This window comes from Etheostoma cragini, chromosome 7 (assembly GCF_013103735.1).
Source record: "Etheostoma cragini isolate CJK2018 chromosome 7, CSU_Ecrag_1.0, whole genome shotgun sequence".
In the NCBI taxonomy this organism is placed as follows: domain Eukaryota; kingdom Metazoa; phylum Chordata; class Actinopteri; order Perciformes; family Percidae; genus Etheostoma; species Etheostoma cragini.
In genome coordinates this window covers 13,807,042-13,833,073 of record NC_048413.1, presented here as the reverse complement: position 1 = coordinate 13,833,073, position 26,032 = coordinate 13,807,042, and the positions used below count along the sequence as shown (strand labels likewise).

At 42.5% G+C, this 26,032-nt stretch overlaps 1 protein-coding gene across 7 annotated transcripts in view; it reads right to left on the bottom strand.

The window, feature by feature from the left end:
* Window positions 1-26,032, bottom strand: part of LOC117947620 (neuron navigator 1-like) — an 85,799-nt gene that overhangs the window by 48,877 nt on the left and 10,890 nt on the right. For all 7 annotated transcript variants that reach the window (XM_034876711.1, XM_034876714.1, XM_034876713.1 and 4 more), the window contains exons 5-7: window positions 16,950-17,753; window positions 3,698-3,800; window positions 1,800-2,144 (exon numbers count right to left, since the gene is read on the bottom strand). In XM_034876711.1, the coding sequence (XP_034732602.1) occupies window positions 1,800-2,144; window positions 3,698-3,800; window positions 16,950-17,753 (1,252 nt within the window). The remainder of the gene's footprint in view (window positions 1-1,799; window positions 2,145-3,697; window positions 3,801-16,949; window positions 17,754-26,032) is intronic.

Genomic DNA, 26,032 nt, shown 5'->3' with positions numbered 1-26,032 from the left:
ACACACACACACACACACACACACACACACACACACACACACACACACACACACACACACACACACACACACTCATAGAGAGAGAGAGAGAGAGAGAGAGAGAGAGAGAGAGAGAACAGAATCCTGACATTTACAATGAAATAATGTTTTTTCTTCGCTGTGCTTAGAGTTGATCAGTTCTCCAAAACTAACTGAGGTCCAGGGAACACAACGTATGTTATTCTGAAACAGACAATCTTGAACTTAATTTCCTCTATTTCTGGATTGATGAGAGACATAATTAATTAACGACATTTTTCTCTATTGACTTGAAGACTTAATGAGACTGACCGAGACTCAGGGAGTTGAGTAACAATTTATTCACTAGCAGCATTTACCAGCAAGCTCTCTATTAGGTCTCTCTATTAGGTCTCTATAACTGCTCCTATGATTTAGTTATCAAAGAAAAACAATGCTCACAAAGGCACAATACAAAATCAATAACACCCTGGGACAGACACCCAAACACATTCATGTTACGTAACATAATTGAGATATTCCTCTCTAGTCCATTTTATAGCATATAACAAATGAAGGACAGAGACCCTTTTCCTGTAAACTGCTCAGTGTTAGCTGGCACAGCCTTGCTAAGACTGCACAGACTGGTGTGTATGTGTGACGTCTGACAAGAAGATGTTCCAAGTATGAGAAAGAATGAAGTTTCAAATAAATACACCACCTGGGTAACAACCACAACACAACACAACAAACTCAACTTTCTTTTCTTGTAATCTAAGGGATCCATGGCAAGTTCAAAACAAACCTTATTCTGACCCTGACAGCTCTGATGGATCCCACATTGGATATGCAGAAAGAGTTACTAGTTTTCCTAAGACATCTACATTCTAGCTCTGCCAGGAGGCTCTGGTGGGCCAACACTGCGAGGGGTCCACCCCATGGAAGCCTGCTGGCAAATTTGACAAGAGGATCTCTGCAAGGGGGCTTGATGGTTGTGACATCATTCCCGACCTCTGCTAGAGGGCTGTTTTCTGACTATGGCAGAGCCAGCTACTAGTCTGGCTATCACCAGACCAAGCCGAGCTCAATAAATTTGAGATTGAGCATTGGTCTGGGGAGTGTCCCTCTGTATTCTCTCTGCACAAGAGGCGAGACCAGTGGGCATATGTCAAATGACTCTGAAAGAAATTGGAAAGGCCTTCAAGCAATCAGACCAATGATCCGGGTGACATAGAAGCGACAGCGGCATCAACGGGTTTGCTGCGCTTCGGTGGTGTTCGGTAGCCGCTATGTTGAATGTGAACAAGACGCTGCTTGGTCTCTTCTCTATCGTCATAGTGTTAAACCCACAAATAGCTTGCCAGGTAGATAAGCCAGTTTGTACTTGGTTCTCGCAAAATTGTGAACTGAAGCAGGAGAATTAAACGTGCAGGTTTCCGGACTGAGCTGCAGGGCGAAATCAAATCGCCGGCAGAGTGGGCGGGGCTTACCCAGTCTAGGGGGCTACTGCTGCCAGTGTCAATGCAGACATTATGAGGGTGGCTTGTGATGCATCACAGAGAGGCTGATCAAGGCTTTGTTGTGCTGCAAAACCACTTACTACTGGGCTGACTGCAGCTGTGGTGTTGTAACAGTTGGCAGGTGGCAGGATTAACCTCACAAGCAATGCTAAAGTCATTACTGAGATATAAGTGTTCTGGTTCCTGCAGGCGACATGAGGTCATAACATGTTCTTTATGCTATGCTAAGTTAATGAAGCAGGTGTAAAAACACATTTTCAAATAACAAAGAACAAAACTTACCCATTCCCCAGATCATCAATATCATCATCATCATCATCCTCATCCTCATTATCATCATCCTCGTTTGGGCTCTTCCTGTCGAGGTTGCTGTTCCTGAGGTAATCTCCCTTCAGGAGGGATGGATCCGAGTCGTTCAGTGCTTCGATGAGTTGGATACGACCAGTGTGGCTGATCCGGAGAGGGATGTCCGACTGGGTGTTACCTGTGGATGGAGCTTCACCAGCCTGGAGACGAGGGCTGGCTTGACCCTGGCGCCATGACAACAGAGAGGAGCGATTTGATAGACTTGAAATCGAGAATGCAGCAGCTTCATCACTGTCGTAGCACATGGTCCCCTCCACACAGCTGTGGTATGAAAAAGAGATTTATGTTTTAGGGTTCTTAAGGAATATTCACAGTAATGTGCTCCTCTGACGGATTGAAGGTTCAGCACAGTTTTAACTGACAGGAAGTGAATGTCTATCTTCCATTTCCTTTTTTTGTTTCTCTGAAGAGTTTTGGATGTGCTTCCCCCATCCAATCACCTCTCCTCCTGTCTCCACCCTACATCCTCTTCTCTCAAAGGAACCTCAGTGTATAAGGCCATGTGGTGACTTTACACAAGCTTAAGGATGATTGGTTTCCAGGTGGGTGCAGTGTGCCTTTGTTTATTTGTAAACACACAAGTAATGTGCTTTCCTGTCAGAAAAATGCCTTTATGTTCCTCTGTGACCTGCATAGCACTTCAAGCTGGCAAACATTTGTGCGAGTGCAAAAAACAGCATCAATAACATCACGATATTACGCATTCCCTGTGCTGAAGCAGCACGGCACATCACTGCTTAGTGCTTAGGGTGAAAATGATGAGCATTAACATAATAAAAGTTACTGGCTCTCAAAGTATTTGACAGTTTGCGCATTTGCCTGCTACATTAAAATTAATCTTGTCTGCAGGATACAGAATCATCTGAACAAAAACCCTCAATAGAAAGACATTTTCAAATGAAATGCTTAACCACTCACATGAAACAGTGAGAGTGGATGCTACCCATCCTGTTAAAATGGATTTTTACTGACTTTCTGCCTGTTATGCATCTTATGTATATATGAGGGAAAGTATGTGTAGACAAAACAATTCCCTTGTTTAATTCATGCAAATCTCACACTCTAAACACTCATTCTTCACAGGAAATATTACATCTTGTTTGCGCAGGAAACTTCCACCGACAGGCTGTAGGCCTTAAAGCAGAATATGTCTTCAGGGACAGTGGGAGTGATTCAAGGTTATTACAGTAAGATAAAAGTATGAATGGCAAAGGAAATGTATTCCAGCAGGGAACCATCTGCTGCTCTTCATGTATGGAGCCCCCACTGAGGGACAAAGAAAGGATACATGGCAGGAGATGTACGGACAGGCAGACAGAGGGGAAGCTCTCAAGGTCAAAAACTAAAGATGCGCTGAATGCAATCAGAATCAGTGACTTAAAGACAGTAGCAGAGGGAGGGAGAGGACACACAAATGCTCACTCAATGCACACTTAATCCCAGCATTATAGCAGGTGTTGTTGTGTGTATGAATATAAGTCATGAGCGTGCATTGGCAGGGTTGGCTTTGAAGTCAGCTTTGAGCTAATCCTGCTTCAGTTCCGTATTAACCAATGCAGAGGGAGAGCAGGCGGAAAATGACAGACTAATGGCTGCTGGTCTATCAGGAATACTGATATTGATCTGAGAGCACAGAGGCAGTTAACTACCACACCCCAACACACGGTTAGCAATGTCAATAACAATCTGCCCATCTCAACTGCTTTTTTTCTACTGTACAATAAAATGCAGAATTGTGTGTGTGTGTGTCTGTGTGTGTGTGTGTGGGTGTGTGTGTGTGTGTGCGTGTGTGTGCGTGTGTGTGTGTTTCTGACCTGTGGCTAAGCTGCACTCCTCTCAGGCTGGTCATGGTTTCCTCCAGGTTATGTCGAAGGTCCAGAACATTTTGGACTGTCCTCTTCCTCTGGGACTCTGGGTCTGAACACATGCATGCACACAAAACACACACACACACACACACACAAAAGCAAAAAAAAACATAAACACAAAGGAATATTTTTTTTGAAATGCCATATTGCATTAGTGGATGACAAAAAAGATGTACAAATATATATTTGTACAGATGCATATGTAGTTAATAATAAATACACTGGGAAAAAAAAGAACAAATATGACTTGATACCGTAAATGATGATCATCAATGTTTTATTTGTTGGCTATGCTCATAACTAATCACGCAGACTGATACTCATATAAGTTCAGTCCCCCACACACAGTGACGAACAACAACCCTGATCAGGGTACAACGGGGAAACAGGTGAAAATAATAACAACCTCAAAGGAAAAGACATAACAGAGGTAACAGTTGTTTTTCCAGATGCTAGTGGAGCAAACTAAATTAAATATGATGGCAGACAGACAGACAAAACCAAAGAGTAGACCTTCAAGACCAGACAGGTCTCACAATCCAATTGTATCCAGCCATCTGTCTGGATCCCTCCTCTTAAACCCCCCTCAGTCACAATGCCCTGGTACCCGCTCAGTGCACTGTGCCCCTTTGCCCCTGCTCTCAGAATAAACCAAAGGCTTCCTCACAATCCACCGGGGAACACACTGGCATTTCTAACATGCTGTAATCTGCTCAGATTGGGCTATGTAGATTCACGCTGGGCCATCCAGCCATTCATCCGTGTGTGTGTGTGTGTGTGTGTGTGTGTGTGTGTGTGTGTGTGTGTGTGTGTATACAGACATCCCCCTGTGGATTGGAAGATTGGATTTGGATGCAATATAAGAACCAAAGTGGTTCAACCACTTAGTGATACAGACACCCTGTATTTATGCTCAGGAAACAACACATGTTTCAGTTTAGAGTTTTTATATTAAAAACATGACAATCTGAGAGTTTGATATGGGGTCCCTCTCCCACTTTTGTTGCTACTATCACATCCATTTCATACTCAGTCAGGGGTCAGACCTGGCACTGAAAATCAGGAAGAATTTAAACATCATACTCTATCATATACATTCTCACATGGACAGTAATATGGTCAGGACACAGAAGCTGCATCCCCTGACCCTTGCACTCTGTTTATTTATGTGTGATTGGGGGAGGGTCAAATAAGAGTTATAGAGGTAAGATATGGGATATGGTCTGTTCAACCCTCAGGTTCAGTTCAATAGACCATTAGAACTGGCCAGCTGACTCCCAAATGAGCACAGCAAGAGATTTGCTATTAAGGAGAAAGAGACGGTACCACAAAAATATTAAAATAAAGTGTACTTTTATGATGACGGCTATGTTACAAAGTTATTCTTGTCAAACGAATACACTGTATCTTGAGTTCATCATTTTTAAGTTTATATATTGCTGATTTTCACCTGTGTCTCTTGTTTCCACATCCAGAAATTTGCAACACAGAACTTTTTACAAAAAGGGACAGTAAACAGGGTCGAGCTGTTGTTTTTTCATCACTTCGGTCCACCCCTTATGTCTTAACTGACATGTCACTCAACAATGACATTCATGATCCAAATAATCCTAATGACTTTGGAAATCCCTGGGCTTACTCTCTTGCGCAAGGTTCACATTTGTTGTTTTGAGTTAACAGCTCAACATTTGGATACATTTCTATGTATGGAAATTAGTTTACACATTTATGTTACTCTCATGACAAATTGTAACAACTCTGGTGATCCCCTGACCTTTCCTCTAGCGCCATCATCATGTAAAAAAATTCTCCATGGATTTGGGTCAAAAGCAAATATCTGCAAAACTACTTTCATTCCCATCTGTCTTACTGTTATATGTTCTCAATAGCAAATTCTAGCATGCTAACATGCTAAACTTGGATGGTGAACATGTTGGCATTAGTATTAAGTTCAAAGGCCAGCAGTGCCTCTGTTCATCATGGCTGTAGACTCTTTGTCTTTTATATATAATATTTAACATAAATTCCGTTTTTACAGTATATACGGAGCCCCTGGAAAAACACATTACTGAAAAATTTTTCTAACACACATGACCTTAAAAACACTCAACCCTTCCAACCACACAGAACCCATTCCCAACCACCCCTCCTTTGAATCAGTCCAGCTGGCCAGTAAGGAGGTGAAGGGGGAGACACCTTTCTAATGAGTGAGGAGGGCAAATCATGAGCTGCCAGAGGTGTCAATCTCAACAACAGCTGTGGACTAAACACTGTGCTCACATACACACATATGTATATGCACGGTAGGTCTGCTCATATGCACATGCACACCAAAACACTGGGAAACAACACGTACACCAGACCTGATTTATAAAGCTGGATTGATTTCTCCTAAAGAGAATGGCCCCATGGACAATTGATTAGCCAGCCCTGGGGACAGGCAGCTCAGCGGAGAGATGATGAAGTTGTTGTGATCCTTCTACCACTCACAAAAAGGCACACACATCCACACAGCATGCAAATGCTACATAACAAAAGAAATTACAAATAATATAAATATTTGGTTCTGCTGGTGGTGCACACAAGAAAGGTAGTGATGCACAATGTTAAACAATTCAAAGCAATGAAAAGTCACCTTTCAGCTTTAAAATGTTATTTGTTCTAATCTGTTTATGCTAATGTTTAATGGGAACAAAGAAACATGCAAACACAGACAAAGTCTGGCACTCTCAGCCACACGCACACACGCAGGCTTTAATTGGCCAATTTTAATTACCCTAAACGTAGTTTTGTTTAACATCGGCGTCAAATTGATTAGATACGGTCTGCATAATTATGTGTGTGTGTGTATATGTGTGCGCGTGTCTGTAAAAGACTTCCTGTCCTGCCTCTGTCCTGGCCCTGTTGGTCCCAGCTGGCATGGGGAGGGGGTGTGGGGGCGGCGATGGGGGGAATTAGGGATGCAAATATCCCTGTCAGCCATGGGAGCTCTCCAGGGGTGCAGATAAATTACACTGATGTTGTTTAAATTGAGTGTGTGTGTGTGTGTGTGTGTGTGTGTGTGTTTGTGTGTAGAAGTGCCTCTGTGCATGTCCATGTATGTGTTGGTACGGATGCACTCCACCTGCCTCTTCTCAATACCGTTGTGAACATAAACTCTAGCTCTGAAGAGGCTGCGGAACTAGTTGAGAAGCCTTTTATAATGGCCCACTCAGACTCTTGGAACGAGAATCAGCAAGTTAAGGTTAGAGTGCTATTGTAAGTGCCTGCATGTACTGCATGTGCAGGATAAGCCCATTAAACAGAATTGTTGGCTTTCGAATTAGAAGCAATGTAAAGGAGCTTGTTTTTGAATCCACAACACAGCAAAGCTTAGGCAGATGTTCACTTGGTCATCAAGACTGATGGTCAAATTGCAGCAGGACATACGTACATCTAGAAATGCTTTTAATATTACTTTCCCGCCCTGTCTGTGGCTCTCAGCGTCAATTTGTTTCTAGTTAAAATGTAAATCTTTATAAATAAGTCCTGATGAAGTTTTTAAATTTTTTTTTTTTTCTGATTTTCAACCTCTAGCTAGAGGGGAAAAATCTAAACGGGTACAGGACTGAAGGAAAATGTTACCCAGTGTGACAGTATTACTCATCTATGTGCTTTTAATAGTCCTTGGACAACAATGGACATCTGTGGCACAAACAAATAAGCTATATCAAGCATTGGCTACACAGGCAATACTTGTTGGTGGGATAAATTCATTTTTGTTTTTTGGTCTTCTCATGGGATAAGTTGACATAAGAGAAAAATATTAAAATTGCCAAAAGTAGAGGAGGTAGAGAGAGTATGGCTCATGATGTGGATGTCTGATGGCTACTTGTCTAGCAGACAGAGCGAGTGAAAAAATAAGAGTGAAACTGCTGTCCACTTGGTTTCCTCTCTTGGGTCACTTGACTCTCCTTTCCATTAAAAAAGAAGAAAAAAAACTCCCCAAAGACACACTAATGGCTCTGTTTTTTCAGGAGGAGTCTGCCATTGTGTGTGTGTGTGTGTGTGTGTGTGTTTGTGTTTGTGTGTGTGTTTGTGCAGTAACTTTGCATCCTTCTTTGAAAGTGTGTTTCTGTGCAGAATGCTTGTTCTTCCATCTGCCCGCACATGAGTCTTTACGTTTTTACCAGCAAGAGGTAAGGTTTTGCAGCATATGAATGTAGGTTTGAGTAATTGCTCCTGTTTCTATTCTTTCCTTCCTTCCCTCCGGAGTTCATCTGTCCCTGTCCTGTCCACGTGTGTGCACATATGTTAGTGTCACCGTAACACTCCTCTGGCTACAGTACCCTTATCACAAGACAGATGTGTGTGGTTGAGCATCGCTGCTACTGCATCAAAAAAAGGTCTGGACCTCCTCTGGCGACGTGTATTATTCTTTAAAATAATCATACACTTCCAAAGTGTTTTATACAGCATTCCTGACAAGTGACATAAATATCATACAACAGGATGCTGGTAAAAGTTGTGTTTTTTAGTATTTTTTTATTGTTTAAGTTTTCACATCATGCTCTGTTTGACAATATTTCTTTATGACATGGTGGCCAAAAATTCGCATAGCATGGCCAAACTCATTCGCAAATGCGTATCAGTCTGAACTTCTCAGTTCATTTTTGACATAGAATAGAAGAGAAGGCCTATTCAACTGTGCAGACCAAAATGCCACTAGACCTAATTGAGTAGACCTACAACCAGTCACAGCAACAACATGTGACCTACACATATTAGAGCAATGAAACAACATAGCTTTAAGAGACACATGCAAGTTTTGGCGGTGCTTTGTCTCTTCTGAAGTGCCCTGGCCATGGATCAACACTCTAATATACACCTGTCACAATGTGTATATATACCTGCTTAGCTACTCAAATGATACATTATTTTGTAAATTTGTTTGACATTACCATTAAGCATAATATTCCTTGTCTTCTCGTCTTTTTTTCTGTTGTCTGTCTTAACTCAGGGAAGCATCACAGCCCTCTGCTGACCGCAGAAAGTTTGGAAAACAGGAAACATTACAACATACAGCTATTCCTGCACATCTGGACAAGGCGGAGAAAAACACGCTAATGCACCCACATGTGCACAAACACACGTACACCAGGATGTCACAACAGGATATTAGAACCTTGAAGATAATATCAGATATGTGACATGAGTGGTAATCAGCATATCGGAGCACAAACAACACTGCATCTGTGTACACTAAATTTGAACAGTTGTTGGTTTAAATGCAAAGAATGCTCACATGATTTGTGTGTCAATGCACAAGTGTGAGAAAGAAGATATTGAGAGATAGTCAGTGGTGGTTTGGGGCAGCTGACTGTGTCGAAATCTATTTAGAATTGGAACCCCTTATGTAAGAGTAGATTCCATGAAAGAACCAGAAAGAATGAGCAACACACTGACTGCCTTAGAAACACAGACATGTAGATAGACAGATGGAAATATTGCTAATAAATCCGAGATCATCTGTGCAGAATTTAGCACAAAAACGAGTTAAAACCTTTAAACTTCTCTCTCTTATCCTCTCAGCCCGGACCTCCACAGCCCTCAAAACCTGGCTCTGAACATTGACCCCAAACACAAACATACACACAGAAAACACACTTGCCATATCTCCTTAACCACAGCCCTATCAGCTTAGAAGTCAGAGCTCTATCCGCTTAGAGGGTAGGATGAGGAAGCTTGAATAGACTTGAGAGTTACTTTCTCAGAAAAGAAGTTTGAGACCTCGCCAAGGTAACAACCAATGAACACATCACCTCTAGTCCTCCTGATTAGGCGTCAAAACACAAAGAGGAACGTGTGTGTGTGTGTGTGTGTGTGTGTGTGTGTGTGTGTGTGTGTTTGTGTTTTTGTATTACTCTGTGCCGAGGTGCACTGGAGGAGGTTAACGCGTGTGCTTTGAGTACAAATATAAAAACACAATCTGAAACACAACTTCACACATAAACACACATGGTACGCAGATGAGGCTGTCAAAAAGCAATCAGTTTGATGGATGTGCGTGTGTTGTTTGTTTGTGTGGCATCATGAAACGTCAAATATATCTAGAACCTTTAGCAGTATCTCTTGAGCCTTTTGTGTATGTTTGAAAACTCTATATTCTAAATTCTGAATACAGACAAAGCCACACACACATTCAGCTGGCACACAGCCAAACACTCACACACATGCTGCATAAAACCCAGCGACGAGCCAAGGCAGACCATAATGTGTGGCAATGTTTGGGTGTATTTTTGTTCTTTAGAGTTGTTTCCTGTAGAACTGTATTTTACGATGTGCTTAAACCCAGCTGCTGCTCTGCTCTCACATGTCAGACAGACAGTCTAAACTCTGGGTTGCACTGTTAATTGGGTGATGGATGAGGCAGTAGAACTGATGACAGCAAGTAAGCAAGTAACTACACTGACATTTTACAAAATGAACTTTTTCTATTTTCTCAGTTAATTGATAAGTATTTTTCTCAGTAAAACGTCTAAAAATTGTGAAAAAGTGGAAGTGGACAAGACAACTGTATTGTTTTCTCTGACAAACAGTCAAAAAGGTATTCAGTTTACTCTCATATGAGATTAAATCCACAAAACCACAGCATTGTTTTCCTAAAATCGCTTCAATCGAAAATAGTTGCCAGATAATTAGTTAGCACATAGTTAATTTCCTGTTGCTGGACTAATTGATTAATTAGCTCATCTTTCCGGCATTAATAAAATCTAAGTATATAAAAAAATATATGTAATCCTATGTGATTATCTTCACATTGATCCAAAAATCCTGTAAATCCAATATTGTCATGAAGCAAAGGTGGCCTAATTAGACCAGAGATATGGAAAGGATAGCTGACTTGGTATGCATGATATGGCAGAATCTGCCCCCTGACTGTAATTTTTGCATTTTGGCCCTAAAATTGGTGTAAAAATGTGTATGCTACTGTGTTTGTTTACAGGACATATGCAGGTTTTATCTTTTCACTCGCCCACTCCATTCTGTTTTGTGGCCGCAGCAAGATTATGCACAGATTGTGCAAAACTCAGGTTCCAATTCAAGCCTGACAACTTCCATATGTAGTTTTAGAAATCAAATTGGAGCATGAGCAAAATCACAATTTTTTATGCATCCAGTTACCTGACTTAATAAGACCTATACTTATACTGGGTGATACAAATCTCAATAAAATGTAAAAAATTGGAACCATTTATTAGGTGATGGCCCATGACACAGACCAGTGATTAACCCTTAAGCATATTAGTTAAAATAGGATCAGCACAGGTGTTCCCAAGTAACGTCTTTGATTGCTTGTTGTTTGTTGGTTTAGCTTGGACCTTCATACACTGCAATAGCACTGTCAGTGATGTAAGCTAACCACTTTCCTGTCATGAGACTCAGTCAGATGTGTCTGTTTCCGTTTCCTGCCACATGCCAATAGCTACATCAGTAACAAAGGGTACTTTAATCTGAGACCTTTCATAAATAGATGAATACTAAGCCTTCCTCATCACAAGGGCGGACGACACAACTCTCCTTCTGTCTTTCTTTGTCTCCCTCTTTCTCTCACACTACATACAGAAGTGTGAAGTGTATCATATCAGTGTTGGTTTATTTTATGGGTAAAATGTGCAGGTTTCTGTTATTGCCCAAAAACTTACAGACCCCAAAATGCAAATCGATATAAAAAATGCATGTTTTTTCGCCCTGTGGGTAAGACTGATTATGGTCTGTATCATTTTTGCCTTTCATTTCTTCATCCATCTGGCCTATTTCATCCTGATGTTTAAGCTCAGCACTTTTTGTGAGCACAAATGTTCTACCCGGTAGCAATTTAGGGGTAATATTCTCATGACACTCATTGAAGATAAGTTGAGTGTTCCAGTGACATCAATTAGCACGCAAATCTTTCAAACATGAATACAAACATGAACAAATACAATCCTGCCACTGTCACACGAATGGCCGCAAATAAATAGTGTACTATAAATTACATAGTTGTAACAGTAACTATAATAATAAATAGCTTGCTTATTTTTTCAACAATAAGCATGCATGCATGCATGTGTGTGTGTGTGTGTGTGTTATGTAAGATCTGATGAGACAAAAACACAGAGTGTACTAATATATGATTTAGGAGGAGGATGTCAGGAAGCAGACAGTACTAATGCAACGGCTCCTGCATTAAGTCCTTAGAGACTGACCACAAAACATTGTACACACACACACACACACACACACACACACACACACACACACACACACACACACACACACACACACACACACACACACACACACACACACACACACACACACACACACACACACACACACACACAAATGGACAACAGTGGAAAAGATGCACCTTCTATCAAACATCAAACCACATGTACATAAAACTCTTCCTGTCAATGAATACTCCTGGTTGAGAAAAATCCCTGTCACACAACATGTCCTCTGTCCTCCTGAAACACACACAAAAATACCCTCTCTGCTGTCTAAGTGGTGAGAGAACACTGCTACCTGTCAACTCACATCAGAGTTGAAAAAGAAGAAGGCCGGGAGAGAGAGGGAAAGAGAACTGGAGGGATGCTTTAATCCTCATTTTCCTTGGGCGTTTGCGTTTATTCAGCTTGTCACCACCTCCTCATTGGGAGGACGACTGCCTTGAATCCCTCTGTGAGCAAAGCCCGGGGTGGAACCAGCCGCTCTGGCCGCACCCGCATCACATTAGAGACTCGGCACTGCTATCACATAGTGAGTATAAAAAATCCCATGTGACTGCCAAAAAGATGAATACAGGGGAGTATAGACAGGAGAGGATATCAGTGACTAAATGTGGCACACATTTACTGTAGCTTTGGACATTTAAAGCTGCAGCTGCTTTGTTGTTATTTCCTGCAGTGCTGTTAAATTCTCTTGAACAGGATTGTGTTTGTGTATGTGTGTGTGTGAGTTGTGTGTCTGCCTTGTGTGTGTCTTCCTTTTTAGGCTTTGTCGATTTCTCTGTAGAGTTTATTGTTCAGCAGACAGCTGACGAGGATGCATCGTCTCCCACGAGTAGTCATCAACCACACAAACATGTCCCCACCCACACACACACACACACACACACACACACACAGACACACACACACACACACACACACACACACACACACACACACACGCACACACTCAATACAACGTCACACTAAAATAACAAGCACGTTGGTAGTCAAGGCTACTTTTATGAGCATGCATGTGTCACTGTGTGTTATTTACTATACTTCTCTTCTGCTTTACTTCTTTTCTGCTGCATGGCCACACTTAAGTGACAACCTATGGTCAGCTCAGCCAAAACCAAAAACCACATAAGATCTCCAATCTTCTAACCTAAATCTATATTTTCTATCTGATCCTCAATAATGTAAAATTCCCCGAAATACCTACATCTCCATCCAAACAGATGTCCTTTGGGATTCAATCTTTAATTCGTTTTAGTCTTGATAGCCTTTTCCAGGGTGATAGATCTGTGATTAGTGGAATGGAGGCTGAATCTTCTCATTATCTTTATGCAAGGCCTAATCTGGATGCTTGTTGGTGTCTTTAGACTGGATTCTCTCTAAACAGAGCCTGCCCCATGCTAGGAAAGGCCACTGCTTTAGGGAGATTACCCTCTTGCAGAAAACTCAGTATGGGTGCTGGCTGGAACCGGGAGGTGTCATTAGTGGCAAACATCTGAGGTTCAGTGCTTTAGATTACCCTGACAGTATATTCTTTACTAGCTGTCATTCAGGTCAGCTCATTATATTGGCAGAATTTACAGTTTATCATTCCCTGCGACTACGTCTAACCTTGATGCTAATATTGCAACAAGATATCTAATAAAACATGCTGCATTTGGGAGAATAACCGCTGCAAGTCCAGAACTGCAGCCCATTGACACACAAGTCAAGTAATTCTCTATATCCAATTAATGAAAAGCTCTTCATCTCTTTGGAGGTAAAACATGTATGTCCGATTAAAGAAAAACGGATTATACAGAAACTAATCCTAAACCAACTCGCAAGATAAACATATAGGCTTAACCTATGTGTGTGTGTGTGTGTGTGTGTGTGTGTGTGTGTGTGTGTGTGTGTGTGTGTGTGTGTGTGTGCATGTGTGTTTGGGAGGTCAGTTATCCCTTTTAAGTGCATAGCTGATGATCTTAGGTTATACATCTCGATTAGACTAGAGAGGCATTCTCAATTATCTTTGCTACTATTGTCGGCCAATCTTAAAAGGACAGTGTCTGTAGCTAAAAGAGTCGCCTTCTAACATGTAGTTTTTATAACAACATGCTATGATAGAGGGACAGTTCACCCCAAAATTAAAAGATACAAATTGTCCCTCTTACTTATAGAAACCCCATCGCATAGTGCTATTTATCAATCCAGATTGTTTTGGTGAGTTTTGAGTTGCCCAGTGTTGGAGATATCTGCCATAGAGATGTCTTTCTTCTCTCAATTATAATGGAACTAGATAGCACTTGGCTTGTGGTGCCCAAATAAATACTCTGAAGTTGAAAACTCAACAGCAGTGTCTCGTTCCAGAAATCATGACCCAATCACTCAATATAGGACTTACAGAGTTGTGAGCAGTTTCATGTAGAAAGAAAATATCTCCTACATGAAGCTGCTCACAACCAGGTCTGTGGATTATCTTGAGTAACGACATCCTGATTTCTGGAAAGATACATTGCTATTAACTTTTTCAATTGTATTGTTTTGGTGCTTTGAGCCCCACAAGCCATCTAGTTCCATTATTTTCAAGAGAAGGCAGACATCTCTAAGGCAAATATCTCTAAAACTGGAAAACTAGATTGACAAATAGCGCTACAGGAAGGAGGAAAAATATGTGTATTAGAATTTGGTTTGAACTGTCCCTTTAAGATTGATTTTTCATGATATATTATCATACCGTAAAATGACACGTCACTTTCATGTATGTAGGAAGCAGATGGGGAGAAGGTGGGACTGAAGATGGGAATGGGGGAGTGGATCCTCGGGAATGATTCAGTAAACATTCATAATCTATCTTCCTATGACAGAGCACACAGAGCCTGAACCAATTAGCTGTATGTCCCATCGGAAATGGAGAAGCAGATACGATAAAAGATGAGCCCACAGCCGCTAGCTACAGGGCAAGTTACAATTAACCTTCCTCTAACTAACACACACACACACACACACACACACACACACACACACACACACACACACACACACACACACACACACACACACACACACACACACACACACACACACACACACACACACACACACTATCCTACACACCTGCTATGGTTTCAATGATAAACCTCTGGCAGGTTGTGGTAGACTGTTATGACACAAACCAACACTTGGGATGCCAGGTAGAAATGTAGGTCATTGGCTATTACCATTATTTTACTTCAGTGTCTCTCTCCTTCTCTTAGTCCATCTCCATCTCTCATTTATCTTCCTCTGTGAGTGAAGATATCCCCTATTTCTTTTCCCCCATATATCTCATTCGTATCCTGTGTTTTCTTTCTGTCTTGTCTGTTTTTTTCCATTTTCAGTTCCCTCCTCCCTACCTGGCTATGTGAAGTAGGTGTGGCCAGCAACATTACAACAAGGACTGGAACAAGGTCACACAGAGATACACACCACGCACACACTATGTGTAGTACATCAACACACACTTATGCAGGAGTCAAGCTGGTGAAGAGAGAAAGAGGAATTAAGGAGAGATCGGAGAAGACAAAGCGGTTTGATGATGGAAAATGATTTCCAAGCATCAAGCCAGATATAACAACCCACTACACTATTCTGATTCTATCGGCTCCTGCCGAGAGGGAGGGAGGAAAAGAGAATGAGCAATAGATAGAAAGAGAAAAACAAAGACAATGTGCCTGTGTGAATGAATAATGGATGTTAGTTGCAGATTTAGACACTAGTTTAAAGATTAGTCACAAACTCAGTCATCGTTCTTGCAATACACCCCCATGAGTTAAACTTTGAATATACTGTGTCGCATTACATTCGCCCCCCATGTGTGTGACAGTGAGTATTCATAGGGCTGTGTCTATGTTTGAGTGAATGGCAGCACGGTAACTACCTGCCCATGCCTCCACCCCGCCCCTCAGATTCTCCTCCTTCCTTCCACACGTTGCCCCCGGTAACAGGAGGGAGAAGTGTGTATGTGTGTGTGTGTGTGTGTGGGGGGGGGGCAGAGATAGTGACCATCTGTCAGTGGCCCGGAGATCAATGGAACTGGAGGGGAGGTGGGAGGGAGGGGTTGAAGGAGGATGAGAGAGTGGTGCGAGGCTAAATATGTGGCCCACTGTGACCGGGGCCTGACTCAATATGCAGCCGTTTTATTTACCGACTGAAAACCCACACCCCACTAGTCCCACTCACACGGCATTTATTAACAAATGGCTGATCTTGGCATGAGCCAGGAAATGCTGAGGCTGGTGTTCTCAACATTCTAACATGCATACATGCGTGGACTGCTTTACATTTTGAAAATACGCTCCCATGCCGACATGGTTGTAGAGACAGAACATGTGAGACACAAATATAATGAGAGAAGGACTAGGCATTTGATAGGTTAATTTAAATCTAGCTCACTGTGGCAGTGGGTCAGATGAGAGGAGGACAAAACACTTGAGTGCTAGCTAATGAATCAACAACAAAACAATGTCAGCCCTCTAGAACTGCTTACTTCAGCTGCTTCATGGGAGCACACAGAGCTAGTATGCATCCATACATACATTCACACAGATACATACAACATAAATCAAATTTACAAATAAAAACAAAGCCTGTAGCCTGCTACAGGGATGTAAACATGGGGATTTTCACCACCTACGTGTTCAGAGTGAGGGCTCTCACCATCGTAAAGTGAAAAGCACTTAGAAAAACACACTGACATTATGCTCTGCTGCAATAGTGACTGAACTCATTTAAAATTCACTGTTGATGCTGGAGCTATAGTCAGAGCTGGAGGGAACAGTTTGGGTGTAAAGAGGAGAGGAGAGGAGAGGCTATTTATGTTATTCGATGTCCACTGAATCAATAAGTAACTGTTGTTAACTTGATTACATGATTGTGCCCTGTCCTAAGGGGTGTCATGGAAAATTGGGATAAAAAAGCAGACTCACCAAGCATTTGGCTGAAGAGCAGCTGCTCCAGGTCACCCAGAACTGTCACCACTAACTCTGGGTCCACCTTCAGAAAGCTCTTATCATCTTCTCCCTCTATTCCCTTCCTTTCTCTCTTCTCCTCTGCTGACAGAGCTGCAGATCTCCCCTTCTCTCCTAGTTTCTTGCCATTAGTCCCAGTATTCACACCTCCATTGGAGTTAGCCTTGGTTGGGTGGTCTGCAGGGTCTCTGTCTACACTCTGGCCTGCCTCAGAGGCCTTGCTGATGGGCTTGACCTCAGCATAAGGTCCCCGTGGTTTACCAGGACCAGGGATTCGACTTGGCTTGCTCCCGTTAGAAGTCACAGGAGGGGAGCAGAAAGGTTTGGGCTTCCCCTGGAAAAGAGACTGTTCTGACTTTGAAAGGGTCCGAGAAAGTGGTGGTCTCCCGCCCCCAGCCTGACCTGTCTTAGTCAGGCCTGGCTTGTTGATGCCTGTGCCAGTCCGACTCGTATCAGATTGGTACAGGTGCAGCTTCTTCTCAGCATCAGTGAGCACACACAAGTTGTTAAGTGATCGCTGCTTGCGGAGACCAGAAGAATTTGGAATTGGGATAGATCCAGAGGAGGGCCGGTAGACCTTGAGCTCTGACCCAGAGGGACGTGAAGGTCCCTGGGGCAGAGCAGACGGCTTGGCGGGTGGCTTCCTAGAGGCCATGGCCTGGGCTGAAGTTTCCTGGTAGGAGACAGCAGCAGACCTCAGGTCCAGCTCTCTGGGCTTGGCCGTCATGCTAATGTTAGCCACATTAGCCTCCAGCATCCCTCCTGCAGAGGACCAAGCAACAGCATCAGTGACACGCTCTGTGATACACACATGCAGGCTGACAGAAAAGGAGGAGGGAGAAAAGGGCAGAAAGGAAGATGTAAAAACTCCAAGACTGTCTGATTTGCCCTCCTATCTGTCTCCAGTAGGTCGAGACTCCCCGCCGTGTGAGACTGTGGGTTTACCCCTCTGTTGAAAATGACTGTGGGTTAGTAGAGTGGCAGTAGCAGTCACCCTTACTCACAACTGGTAATCCATGGATCTGTAGACCTGTATTCAGTGCCTCAATCCACTTCCCTGTGAGACAATAGCGCTGCAAGAATGAAACACAGCACTGACCAGCCTCTTTCTCTATCCCTCTCTGCTTCTCTCTCGCTCTGTACTCCGTCCTGCTTGCCAGGCAAGCAGCAGCCGACTGACAAGAGAAACAGTCGCAGCGGCAGCAGCAGTAACAACATCCCCCCTCCTCTTTCTCTCCTCCCTCCACCACTCCTTCACTCGTGGGTTTGCTCACTCTACCCCCGCTGGCTCATTCACCCTCCCTCTCGTTCTCCTCGATTCTTCCCTCCTTCTTTCTGGTTGTCGCTCTCTCTCTCTCTCTCTCTCTCTCCTCCCACTGGCTGATTCACCCGCCAATCCTCTATCTCTCTCTCTCTCGCAAACGCGCACCGCAGATGCTGTGTTATACTTATCACCACTGAAGGAAGAAAGAATGAAAAAAAGAAAGAAAGAAAGAAAGAAAGAAAGAAAGAAAGGAAGTAGGGAAGTAGGGAAGAAAGGAAAACGGGAAGGAAGAAAGAAAATAAATGAATACAGAAAAGAAGAGGAAGGAAGAAAGAACAAAAGAAAAAAAAGAAAGGTTTATATTAGCTCAGCTGTGTGTGACTCAAATAATCCTCGATGCCAAATATTGCACCAGATTAAAGACCCCCAACACACAGATGCACATTCAATCATCCATAATCACATTAGCTGCTGTATTCCTCCATTCATATTCAGATTTCATTATGTGCTCTACTCACGAGAGGCCCACCCATGATTAAGCTGAAACAAATTATCTGTAAAATAGCCATGACTGCAGGATCATCTTAGAAGAGGAGAACAGGACACACATGTACCAGTCCATAAAACGAAACCAGATAGGTCAGTCACTAATTATGCTTCAATTAGTAGCCAACAGACCTCAAATGATCATCACACCCCTCCCCACCTGCATCATATTACCTCTCCCCTCATCTCCATTGCTTTTTTCTCATTTCCTCCCTTCCTTTCCTTCCTTCCTCCAGACCTACAGTATGTCACCCATCCCCCCCTTCCAGTTAATATAGAAGCACAGGCCATTAACTTTTGCAGGATAAAGATTCGGCACAGCCATCACTATACCTCAGTTGGTTAAAACAAGAACACGTCTACATGGGTGGGTGTGTGAATGAGTGTTGGTGTCACTATATTTTTGTCTTTCCTCCCCTGCATGTGTCTGAGTATGTGTGTGTGCGTGGGTCTGTCTCTACGAATGTGTCACATTGATGAGACAGGCGCAGAGAAGCCAAAGCTCCCATCCAGGGACTCGGATAGCTCTGGCCCGGTCACTACGTCATCTCATCGCTCTGGATATCCCATCTCAGTCAACACAGGACACACAACTAACTCTTTTGTATCCCCTTTATCATTCCATTTGTACACTCTTTTCTGATCCTTTGCTTGAAATACTTCCAAAATCTAATCCTGTAATTCCTCGTAACAAACAGAGCTTGGTGGAGATTTCGGTAAGAGAAGGACATTACAGTAACAGAGAATTATTATGATGTCATTATTTCTGATCTGTCTTTATTTCCATTACAGGTAATCATGATGACAGTGCAAAAAAAGTAACTTAAAGCCTATCATTACTTTAATGCATCCTGTCTGCATACAGGTCTTGTAGTTGGTTGAGTGTTTGTGCTCTATGTAATACCATTAGTGCACTTTCTCATGTACAGTATGCAAGCAGCACTGCCTGCAGCTGTGATGTTATCAGATCTCAAACTGTTAGGATTTCAACAAGCAGGCTGTTGAGCTATTGCCCTTTTTTTTTTTTTACATTTGCATAAATCGGTTGACACTGAACCAGAACAAAAACAAAAGATGTTCTGTTTGCTCACATTCCACACTCAATATTAGATAGGTACTTTAAAGACAGCCCATTTTTCAGTAACAGTAACCAAACTGGCGCACATTGAGCCCAAAAATGACACTGACGGACATTAATGGACGTTCACAACGACAACCTAACATCCATCTGGCCTTGAATGAGTGTGTGTTATACAGGAGCTCAGTAGCAGACTTACATTGGCTGTTTTATTGTGTAAAGGCCAAAGCCATTAATTAGAAGCAGCTAGCTTTAATAAAGGGCCAATGTTGAGGTGGTTATGCCACATCGAGGCCAGAGCTGTGTGGTGACAGTTATGGGGATTCTGGGGGTTGGTAGCAGGCCAGTAGGGGGGTAAGGGATGTAATTTAAGGCTAATAGGTGCTGTACATTAGCTCTTATACCTCCCTGATGAGGGATTAAGGTGACTCAAACAAGAGTGGCAGCATACAAGGCAGGTCTGTGTGGTGCACAGAAAGACACGCGTCAGTGCTCCTGAAAGCATGTACACACACAGGTAAAGTGTGTGTTGGCAGCAAACAGCTACTTGTTTGTTCCTGTGCTCGTCTCTCTGGCTCCACAGACTAATCACTTTAATATATGGCTGATGTACACATATATTCTCTTTCTCTCTCTCTCTCTCTTACTCTCTGTCTCGCTACACACACACACACAGAGCATGCTGTCTGTGGAGGGTGTCTGACTGACCTGAGCAATCTGGTCTGACATCAGAGAAGCTGGCAAAGTGTGATGAGTGCCAGTGCTCGATATCAGCCTACACATTCATCTCATAGCAAACTTACACATTCTATAAGTAACAGACGTATTTGTGTGTGTGTGTGTGTGTGTGTGTGTGTGTGTGTGTGAACGTGCTTGTGGGCTGCCACAGTGGCGAGAGACATGGGAAATCTGCTACGATGACGGGCAAACATGGTTCCATACACGCATAAAGACACTTTTTCACACAGACAGACAAACAGACAGAAACAGTGTTTCTCTGTACTTTGTATGAGTAAATTTGCCTTAGCATCTCTAAACAGTTAAGAACAGATTCACCACTATATTTCTACAGAGAAGTAATGTGAAGTAGCCAGTGAGACACACAGACACTGTGTGCCGCATTATATGCATGTTTACAAAGTTACAGAAGGTCTCCAGCTTTGAAAGGAAAAGTACTGCGAGAGAAGAGGAAAACACTGGTGCTTTGGATGTAACTAATTGTACCAGAGCAACTTAAATTTAAAGAGGAATTTTTCCCATTCGACTAAGCAGATGGCATGCATTTTCACTTTCACCCACTCTCTTTTTTCACCCACTCCCTCTCGGTTTGTCTTGTTTTGCCCTTTTGGGCCCAAGTACAAGGGAAAAAGTTGTTTTAAAGATGAGACAAGCGTGAACGGGCCAGGAAGTGAGAAGAAAATAACAAGAGTGAGTGTGACTGAGAATAGAAGGGGAGTGCGTCAGAACAGGATGGAGCAGACACCTTGAAAGAAGTCTACTTGATGCTTCTTGTGAGGAAAAGGAGAAAAACTGTAAGAATGTGAAAGTATAATGCAGAAGTGAGAGGAGGAGAAAGAGGACAAGGTAAGGAAGGATCTCTGTATGTGTGCCAGAGGAGCAGAGGAAGCCCGTAAGACAGAGGGGGGATATCCTGCCTCACCATCCCGCCACTCCTGCTACGTTTGCTTATGTCTAACATGCTAACGCATAGGGTCCACAGGACGCACGGATGAATACCAGACCATGACACACAGGGGAAAGGCTCACAGTGACACTCACTCTGGTGCTGCACCAACACAATACCATGGTTTTGAATGTCCTGTTTACACCCAAAATACTGGCCGACAATCTGATGCAAACAATGTGTGGCTTCCTAGTCTGAGTCAAAGAAGTGTGTATGAACAAGAGAGGGAGTTATTCCACAATGACACCTATTTGGTGGTCTTACTCAGTGCTGATGATGCACAGCATGAGTCACTGGCTTAGGCATTTGGACAATTCAGCCACTTAAAGGCTGTCAATGGTAATAGAGTGATTGTATCACTCATACCATCTCCTGATTTCAGCGGCACACATCTTAATCCAACAAAAACACCATTCTCCCACAGAAGAAATGTCTCATACTCATTATGAATCACACACAGCTGAGACCTGGAAAAACTTTGACTGCCATCCGGGGAATGCTAGAGAAGAAGAAGAATGAATTTGTGTGTTTTAAAATGTATCGTTCTATTGTAGACGGTGCCTCAATGTTGACATTCTAAGTGCACTTCCCAGGGGCATCCCACAATGCTGTGCTGCAGAGGCCAGTTGCCTAGTTACAGCGTGGTGTGCATACAGTAGCCATGGATATCATCAGATTGTGTGAGTGTGTTGTTCACACTGTGAAATTGTGCTTCGGTCAGCAGAAGAAAACTGCTGTTGCTAAAGTCGGATATACAGTAGTATGTGACTAAAAACCTAATATAAATGTAATGCTATGAGGAAAACGTGAGTGAATGCTTCAATTAACATCAGGAATGTTAAGCCTAGAAGAAGCATGTGGTCACATTTGAGTGTGTGCTTTGTATTCCATGGGCTAATAATTTGACAGATAGATGTGTGTGTGTGTGTGTGTGTGTGTGTGTGTTTGTGTGTGTGTGTGGTCCCACAGAGATGCAGAGGGGTTACACACATGACTGACTCCATAACTCAACTCCCTGGGTTAGGAGTCACTACAGAGGTCAAAAAGGATCTTGAGTGTGTGCACTCATTCACCCATTTCTCAAATCACCCATCTCCCTCATTTCTCCCTCCCTCATCTAATGCAGAAATTGGAAGGAAGGAAATGTCCCTGGGGGGGAGAGGAGGAGGAGTAGGAGGTGACCGCTCTCTGTCTTGGTGCATTGCCACACAAACGGGTGGATGGCTTGGTGTGTGAGATGAATGGGAGAATGAGGAGCTTCTATGTTCATCTGTGTGACGTTTTACTCTCTTTTCTTATACACACGTGTATCCATGAGTGCATTTCTGCTCATGTATGGATTATATGCATTCATGTACCGTATATAATACTGTATGTACATACGTTATACATACTCACTTTCCCACACTCAAGATGTCTTCTCCATTAAACTCACCACCTAACCCAAACATTAAGAAAACTGGGCCCTCACTTTAGCTGTCCCCCGCACTGGACTACAGAACTCCTGAAGGTTCAAACTTAGAGTCAAATATAGAGAAAAGCATGATATTAAAACCTAAATAGTGATTACTGCCTCACTCCTGGTGATCAGCGACGACATAATCTAGTCCATGCTTATGTCTGATCATCTTCCCAAAGCTACTAAACCACTCATCACTGTCCAACACCAACTTGGCATATGTCTCTCTGATTAGATTGGCCAAAGAGGATTATGCTTTGTCTAACAGTAGATGCAGCCGGGGTTATCAAAATGCTGTCCACTACACTGTCCGGGGACATTAAAGGCATGGCAACCATGACATTTATAAACTTTAAGCTGATTTCAGGCCTTCATTACAAAAGATTTTCGGACTTCTACTAATCTGAAAGTAAATGGCACAAGGGGTTTTCAAAATGTACTTCTCCATGTGAGGGCTTTGAAAAGCGTGGTCTGCATGAAAACGTTGGCGTGCACGATGAACATGTACAGTATCTCTACTTGTGCTAATTTACACTGTATAAGCTGTAGACTTATCTTTTAAGTCTATTCCAATTCCAATAACCATAAAAAACAAATCCATTAACCGTTAAAAAGGCTGAATCGTCAATTCCTTTTAAATTTGTCATGTGTTCCACTTTGTCTCATGCTTATATCATTGAAAGTCCTACAATCCAAACTACAAATCAAATGCATTATGATAAACTTGCAATTCAACAGCACCACTGCAGCCTCCAAAATGACCATAAAGTTGAATCAACACCTGTCTTAAACAGAAACTGAACATTATAACCTTCATGAAAAGGAGGATTTACTGCAGGACTGTTGTATTAGACTGCAGTCCAGTTCTAGCCAAGTGTACCTAATAAACTGGCAAGTGTATATTATATAAGGAGGCTATTCTCCATTTCAGGATAACAGTGCAAGTTGGCTCATGGCCAGTGAATGTAATTTTTGGCTCGCCTTGAGAAACACACCATGAAATCTCTGTTTCAGATTGTGTGACTGTTTCAAAGGAACACATGACCATTTTCATTTCCATTTCAAAAATAATGTGTCATTGCCACACCTGGAAAGTACAATTATTATTGTTTTCTACTTGTAAAAGTTATTGTCATATGAACAGTGGGTGTGGGATGAGGTGCAGTGTTTCACATTGATATTCAAATGTAACCATGACCTCCTGCCTCTATGTTTGTAGGTGTATGTACAGTAAGTGTGTGTGTGTATGTGTATGTGTGTGAGAGAGGGAGAGAGAGAGAGAAAGAGAGAGAGAGAGAGAGAGAGAGAAAAAGAGAGAGATGGAGAGACAGAGAGGGACAAAGAGGGATAGAGAGTGACACAGCTGACGTACTTTAAGAGCGTCCGTAGGGATTCAGGCTATACCCTCACTGGGAGATGAAAAATGATACCTAGTTCACATCACATTTATTTTTCAAACACCATCTGTGTACTGTCACATCAGCACACATACACACACATGCTGCAGACATGAACCCATGCTTAAATACACCTCTCCAGAGAGCCACAAGGTCAGGAGGTCTGGGGTCTAATTGAAAGACCACATGGTGCTTCAGTCACATTAAATGTTCAGGTCTTCATTAGGGGCTCAAATGGAAGATGGAAGAGCTGATTATGTTACAAACATCTGATTCAATCTCAGTGAATGTTAGAATATAAAAAATACACTCATTTTGTGGAAAACTACTCTTTTACTGTAGTCACTAAAGACAACCATAACCAAATCCCGCCATTGTGTTGTGTGTTCTCCAGAGCCCTCAGCTTTTAGATATTAAACCATCATTCAATCTATCCTTTTGTGTGCACACATTTGCTGTTTGTAGTCTTTCCTTCTTACACAAAAGGAAATCCATCAAGCCAGTGACCTCATCAGATCTCCTCTTTTCATCTCTCACTCCTTTCACTCTTTCTTTTTTCCTTGCTTCCAAACTTTTCCTTCCTCCCTGTTCCTGTTCTTTCCTCTGCTCCCTAAATGACTGTCATTACGGTGTCAGCCCACCCTCCATGCAAATGCAGCTTCAGAGGAGGCTTTTAGGGATTTAGGGTCTAAGACTGTTTCTAACGCCTTCTAGGGACCAATTACACGGCCACAACCATAGTCCCAAGATAGCCGGAGGCCTTTAAAGACAGGGGCTGGTCCACCATTTTTTTTATTTGCAAACAGCTCTATTCTGGGGACTACACTTACAGACAGGCATGATCAAAGGAATAAAGAACTTAAAAGGTAAGGTTTGACGGTTTGTGAAGTAATAGAATACGATGTCTGACTATAATAGTTTTTCTATTTACAGTAGAATTGTGTTAGTTATGAAGTTTAAGAAGAGGGAAACATTTTCATTGCACTGACCAGGGTTGTAGCCAGGGCAAATTTTATACACAAGGTCCACCACCCGCCATGAATGTTGTGGAGAGAAAGTGTCACAATTTCAAAGCAGTAGATTCCATCTCCTTTTCCTAAATACACATTTTTTATCTGTTATCTCTCTTTCTAACATCGGGGACCATGTACAGTATACAAAGAGTAATGATTCCTACAGTGTTCACACAATATGGATGGGAGTACCCTGTACAACTGGAAATCACCACTGTTAACCCATTGTCATTGTTTCATTTTAAATTCCATTGCTGACGAAAAAAACAAAAAAACATCCGGATACTTTCTGACTATACTGTCCATATTCTGTTAGATGAATAAACTCATGTATAAACTATTTTGGCTATTTCAGTTTCATACACACTCTGGACAGCACATTTCAAAGCCAGGCAGTTGATCCCCTCCTATCCAACTGTCACCACATTAAAAAGAATGATTCACTGAGCAACTGATAAAGTCATATCTCTGAAGCACGTCCACATCCCTCGACTCACACTGACCACAACCAAGCATGACTATAGCTGTGGGTAGAGCAAACCTTTACTCTAAAGGACGGAGAGGGTGTCATGCTGGGGCTGTGGTTTTTTTGGGTCAATG